The 6586-nt window shown below is 49.3% G+C and overlaps 1 protein-coding gene across 1 annotated transcript; it reads left to right on the plus strand.

The window, feature by feature from the left end:
• Positions 1 to 739: 739 nt before the first annotated feature.
• LOC108759301 (uncharacterized) lies at positions 740 to 5724 on the plus strand. Its single transcript, XM_018504658.1, has 3 exons — positions 740 to 1136; positions 1620 to 4528; positions 4651 to 5724. The coding sequence occupies exons 1-3, from the start codon at positions 740 to 742 to the stop codon at positions 5722 to 5724; spliced, it is 4380 nt and encodes a 1459-aa protein (XP_018360160.1).
• The last annotated feature ends 862 nt before the right edge of the window (positions 5725 to 6586 follow it).

The following is a 6586-nucleotide window of genomic DNA, read 5'->3' on the forward strand; positions in this document are numbered from 1 at the left end:
CAATTCTCGCACATCATCCAATCGCGTACACCGTGTAATCGAGTATTAGGCATTCGGCAAGTTATAGTTTGATTGGTAGCTTTGTACCGGGACTTAACTTTTGTGAAAATATAGCAATTTGAATAGTAACTCGTGTGAATAGTGCACGTGTGAGAATTTTCTTCACCTGTCTGATCCTGGATCCTGAAAAGTATCGTGAGTGTACCTAATATTGTTGCGGGTATTCCACATGCGAAAACATTGGCGATCCTGCCAGGATCAATTGCAGTGGCAATCTCTAGTGCAAAAGGTGCAATTTGTTCGACAAACATTGCCGTCCATACACGAGCACGCCTCCGAGCTTCGGGCATCTTCAGCCTCAGCCGCCTCGAGCTACGGGTATCTTCGGCCTCGTTGGACTTGGTTCGCCTCAACGGCCGGTCGCGAACACCAACGCATCCGCGCAGAGAAGTCGACACGCTTCAGGGCCCCTCTTCGTTTCTCGCCATGCCTGCGACGCATTGCCCCACGCTGACGCTTTCGTCATTCACAGGCTCAACGACGCTCGCTCTAGTCAAACGAAAGCGCCCAAACGAGATATTACATACGTCTATATTCCTCGCTCTATCAGCGCGTCTGTTATTTCGGCTGCTTCGACCGCGACCGCGGTCCTTCAGCAATCGCCAGCTTGAAGTGCTCAGGCATATCGAGTATCATTTCCATGCAACCTCGGCTTATGCACGCTAAATACGAAATAAACATGTCAAAGGACGAGGACATTGAGCAGTTCCATGAGCAACTTATTGACCAAGAAGAGCAGTTCAAAACTATTAATCGATCAGCTGATAAGGTTCAACATGCCGCTCAGATCACTCCTTCAATGGCTCTTTCTCGCATGGAGTATCTACAAACAATCTGGGGACAGTGCACTCAGCGGCATCTTCGTTTGATGCAATTCAGCAAGGATGAAGAATTTGCGACTCAGCTGTACTTCACGGAAAACCGATATGCTGCAATGGAAGATATTTGTATCGACACCGTTGCAGCGTACAAGGACATCCTTCAACAAACATCATCTCCACCAGTTCAAGCCGCCGTGATTGCGGAGCCACGAAAAGTGGCCAAGGTACCTCTCTTAAAACTACCAAGATTTTCCGGTTCGTATCGCGATTGGCAAGAGTTCCAAGACTATTTCACGTCAATATTTATTAACGATCGCGCGTTCGATAATTTACAGCGCCTCCATTATTTAAAATCCTGTCTCGACGGGGAGGCAGCCGCGTTGTTGAAAAATATTCAGACGACCGCAAACAATTTTGATACCGCGTGGAAACTCTTATCCGACCGTTACTCCAATACGCGCCGAGTCTTCAATTTTCATATGTCTAGTTTATTCGCGCTTAAGCCAATTACGCGCGAAAGTTCACACGTAGAGTTGCGTAAATTATTAAATGCCGCTCGCGAGTCGATAGACGCATTGAATGTATTGCAACACCCCGTGTCAGATGATACGCTCGTGTTTCGTCTCAGACAGTGCCTAGATCGAGAAACGCGCGAGGCATGAGAATTGCATCTCGGAGATGCAACTGATTTCCCGACATATAATCAGTTCGAAAAATTCATTAATAATCGGATTTTAGCCCTGGAAGCGTCAGGAAGTGCACCGAGTAAAACTGTGCCGACTACGCATTCTCGATCTAATGCACCATCGTCGCGGAAAGTGCAAAGCCATCATGGCAATGCGACCGCGAAACCATGCAGTTTATGTGATGACTCGCATGCATTATATCAGTGTAAGGTCTTTATTTCCAAATCGGTTCCCGCACGATGGGACATAGTGAATAACGTATCGGCTTGTACAAATTGTCTGTCAATAGTGCATCGTACTCCGAAATGTGCCAGTCGCCGCACATGCGCAATCTGCCGTCGCCGTCATCACACGCTATTACATCGTTCTGGGGAATCGCAATCGCAGACGTCGTGTGATCGATCAGTTGTTGACTCATCAGCAACTGACGACGTGCGCCACGCACCTAGCACCGATGCACCGAACATTGTATCGGTTCCGCGACCCGATGCAAGTCTGGTGCAATCTCATCATAATATTAGTATGACTTCTGCAAACGTTGTCCTCGCGACCGCATGGATTCATGTAAGCGCTCCGTCACACCGCACTATTAAAGTCCGCGCTCTTTTAGATGGTGGATCGACGCACACTTTTATAACCCGCGAACTGGCAAATGCACTGCAATCTCGGACGTATCCGACTGTCGCGTTAATCGGAGGCATCGGGCAAATGACAACGAAATCGGCCGATCGTGTGATGCCGATAACGGTCAGTCCGACGCAGACTGCTACGCCGATTTTTTCGACAGATGCATTAATTTTACCATCGTTAACGGCTTATGTACCGCACTTTTACTGCAAGCTGTCGCACTGGCCGCATCTGAATGGACTTAAACTCGCTGACGGATGCCCCACCGATAATACGCCCATTCATACAATTCTCGGTTCGGATCTTTATCCATACGTACTTCGCGACGGGCTGCGGACTGGTACGACCGGTCAGCCGGTGGCACAGAATACCGTTTTCGGCTGGGTCTTGTCGGGGGCCACTCGAACCAAAACTGATGCATCATGTGATGCATCCGCGGTGCATGTGCATCATGCACAGCTGCACGACTCATTGAAGCGGTCACTCGTTCGCTTTTGGAAAATAGAGGAGGTCATGCATCGTCCCCCCATTTCAGAGGAGGACGCCCAATGCGAACAACACTTTGTATCTACGCACACGCGCGCAAAAGATGGAAGGTACATAGTTCGTTTGCCGTTTAAACGCAACCCGACACGCGGTCTGGGCGACACTCGCTCTCGCGCACAATGCTGTCTCCTAGCGTTAGAGCGACGTTTGGCTAAAGTTCCCACCGCGTATGAGACATACCATGAATTTCTCGATGAGTATGAACGACTTGGTCATATGCAAGTCGCATTCACCGACCCTACCGCAGAGTCTTGCTATTTGCCACATCATGCAGTCCTCAAAGTCGATAGTGCAACCACGAAAACCAGGGTGGTGTTCAACGCGTCGTCACCTTCGACGACTGGAACATCCCTTAATGACTTGTTGATAATCGGACCCAAACTGCAAACCGACTTGCAATTATTACATTTACAGTGGCGTGCATATCGCTTTGTATATTCAGCAGATGTGGAGAAAATGTACCGCCAAATTCAGGTCGATCCAAGGGACGTAAATTACCAGAGAATTCTTTGGCGGTCTTCTCCGTCCACCGCAATTCAGGAGTACCAACTACTCACCGTCACATACGGTACCGCAAGCGCCCCGTTTTTAGCGTTACGCGTCCTTCGTCAACTGGCGGAGGATGAAGGTCACGACCTTCCACTAGGCAGACATGCGCTTCTTACGTCTATGTTTGTGGACGACGCACTTTTTGGCGCAGATTCGAAAGATACCGTTAGAGAAATTCGAGATCAGTTGGTTGCCCTTCTTGCCAGAGGTCAGTTTGTCCTTCGGAAGTGGGAAAGTAATGCACCCAGCTTACTAGACGATATCGACCCGCAGAATCATGGTTTAGCACGCGAAAAAGTCATTCAAGAAGATGACCACGTCAAAATCCTTGGAATATCGTGGCATCCGATATCCGATAGTTACCGATTTGTCGTGGCTAACGAAAGGTCCCCGCGAATGACGAAGCGATTGATCTTATCAACGATCTCACGATTATTCGATCCTCTCGGGTGGCTATCGCCCGTGATTATCACAGCAAAAATTCTAATCCAGTCGTTATGGAGTCTCGATCTGGACTGGGATTCGCCACTTCCAAATGCGGTAGCCTCTGCATGGCAAGTGTTCATAGACGAATTACCGTCGATCGGTAATGTCACTATTCCACGTTGGATCGGATTATTTTCGAACGTCCGATTTTCACTTCATGGCTTCTGCGACGCCTCGACCAAGGCTTATGCAGCTGTGATCTACATCCGCATCGAATTACCAGACTCCACAATGAGCATGCTGCTCACAAGTAAAACTCGAGTAGCCCCCCTCAAGCAAGTATCTTTACCACGGTTGGAGCTATGCGGAGCCGCTTTACTGGCCCGTCTCATGTCACACTTCGTTTCAATACCTGTGTATGCCTCAGGCGAGCGATGCTGTTGGACCGACGCATCACTCGTCCTCACCTGGGTTCGCGCGCAGTCTTCTAGGTGGAAAACGTTTGTCGCCAACCGTGTAGCCGAAATACACACGCTTCTACCCGATGTCAATTGGCGGCATGTCCGCGGAGTTGATAACCCGGCGGATCTCGCCTCCCGTGGAGTCTCGGCCTTAACAATTGAATATAATGATTTATGGTGGCATGGCTCCACATGGCTTATCGCTCCCGAAACTGAATGGCCATCCTTGGACCCCACGCCTATCGACGAATCAATGTTGGAATGTCGTAATGTTCCCGTTACAGCTGCCCTCGCTACTCAGCATTCTAATATCATATTGGATCAATTTTCCTCATGGCCACGTATGATACGGGTATGCGCCATTTATTACGCTAGTCCAAAAAATGGAATGTCCAGAGTACCCCGCGCGTAACGATTACGCCTGACGCTGAAGAGCTGAGGCGGGTTTCGCATCGCATTTTTTATCTCCTACAGCAAACCCAATTCGCAACGGAAATTGCTATTCTGAAGCAGCAGAAACCCAGCGCCATCTTACCACGGACGTCTGCACTACGGCGTCTAAACCCGAAACTCGGAACCGATGGGCTTCTACGTGTCGGAAGTCGCGTGATACCTAGCCACGCTCAAGATACTACTGGGTGCCCTATCATTTTAAGGTCTTGCCCCGTCATACGTCTCTTGGTACTCGATGCCCATCAACGATGCTTGCATGGTGGCATATCATTAACCCTAGCGACCCTCCGATGCATGATCTGGCTCGTCCAAGAGAGGAAAATCGTTAAATCTGTCATGTATAATTGCCTCACCTGCGCTCGTATACGTGCCGAACTGCCGACACAGCTCATGGGTTCTTTGCCACCGGCCCGAATAACTCGCCCAACTCGTCCGTTCGCCATCTGTGGCGTGGATTATGCTGGTCCAGTCGCGGTTCGCATGGCGGGCATTCGCGGTATTCGGTCTCAGCGCTCGTACATTGCATTATTTATTTGTATGGCGACTAAGGCCATCCATTTAGAAGTGGTAACTGCATTGTCCACCGATGCCTTTCTAGCAGCATTCGTAAGGTTTTCCTCACGTAGAGGTTTACCAAGCCAAGTTTATAGCGACCATGGCACAAACTTTCAGGGAGCTGATAGGGAGGTGAGCACTGCATTCCGGCTCGCGACCCATAGTCATGAGCTGCGGCGACGCCTTGCGGAGGATAGAGTTGATTGGCATTTCATTCCACCCGCTGCCCCCCACTTCGGTGGTCTTTGGGAGGCTGGTGTGAAATCCGTTAAACACCACCATACGCGAGTTCTGGGTGATCGAACACCAACTTATGAGGAACTCAACACGCTTGTCTGCAGGATTGAGGCGTGTCTAAATTCAAGACCGCTAGCTCCGCTTCTTGATGATCCAGAAAGCCTGGAAACATTAACCCCTGCTCACTTCCTTATCGGCGGTCCTGTATCTGCGCTTCCGCTACCACCGGTTATAGACGTAGCCTCTAATCGGTTGTCACGCTGGCAACTAGTTCAACAAATGCTTGAACAATTTTGGGCTTAGTGGTCTCGCGATTACATTCTGTCGTGTCAGCATCGTTCGCGGTGGCTCACGCCCCAAACCAATGTAAAGATGGGACAAATCGTTCTCTTGAGACAACCCAATCTCCCACCAACCAAGTGGGAACTTGCACGAATCACGCATTGCCATCCGGGCCGCGATCAATTAGTTAGAGTCGTCACCGTCAAAACTAAGACGGGAGATTATAAGCGGCCAATAACAAAACTCGCTTTATTACCCGTCGATTTGGAGTCTCAGAACGATTCTTCCCAATCCTCCCGCGAGGCTTAGTATAAGTGCCTGTAGATTGAGTAATATTTCAGGAACAACTCGATTGCGCTCTGGCTAGCGCAAGGCGGGCGGTATGTACGGTTATGTCGTAGTCAACTCGGTTGGCCAACAACGGCAGGCCTGGGGCCATCTCTCTGTATCGACTCGAATCTAGTTATAAGTAATTCGCGAAATAATAATGAGAGGCAGGGCAGCCGCTACGCCGATTGCGACACCCTGCGGATTTGGTAGTGGAAAGTGTTTCGGACATGTTTCATTCGAAGAGTCAGTTGGCTGTTTTTCAGCGGCGTGGCACTTGATCGCGAGTTACGAGAACTCGTACGACAGAATTGCTCCGAGAAAACCCTCAATCTGAGGTACTCTCAATTCTCGCACATCATCCAATCGCGTACACCGTGTAATCGAGTATTAGGCATTCGGCAAGTTATAGTTTGATTGGTAGCTTTGTACCGGGACTTAACTTTTGTGAAAATATAGCAATTTGAATAGTAACTCGTGTGAATAGTGCACGTGTGAGAATTTTCTTCACCTGTCTGATCCTGGATCCTGAAAAGTATCGTGAGTGTACCTAATA

Source organism: Trachymyrmex cornetzi, unplaced genomic scaffold, assembly GCF_001594075.2.
Source record: "Trachymyrmex cornetzi isolate Tcor2-1 unplaced genomic scaffold, Tcor1.1 scaffold1798, whole genome shotgun sequence".
Taxonomy (NCBI): domain Eukaryota; kingdom Metazoa; phylum Arthropoda; class Insecta; order Hymenoptera; family Formicidae; genus Trachymyrmex; species Trachymyrmex cornetzi.

Bases quoted from the DNA above. Each gene is read 5' to 3' on its own strand.
- LOC108759301 (XM_018504658.1), top strand. From the start codon at position 740: ATGTCAAAGGACGAGGACATTGAGCAGTTCCATGAGCAACTTATTGAC. The intron at 1,137-1,619 runs GTTCGTATCGCG...ATCGGATTTTAG, and splicing joins AAAACTACCAAGATTTTCCG to CCCTGGAAGCGTCAGGAAGT. The intron at 4,529-4,650 runs GTATGCGCCATT...TATCTCCTACAG, and splicing joins CATGGCCACGTATGATACGG to CAAACCCAATTCGCAACGGA.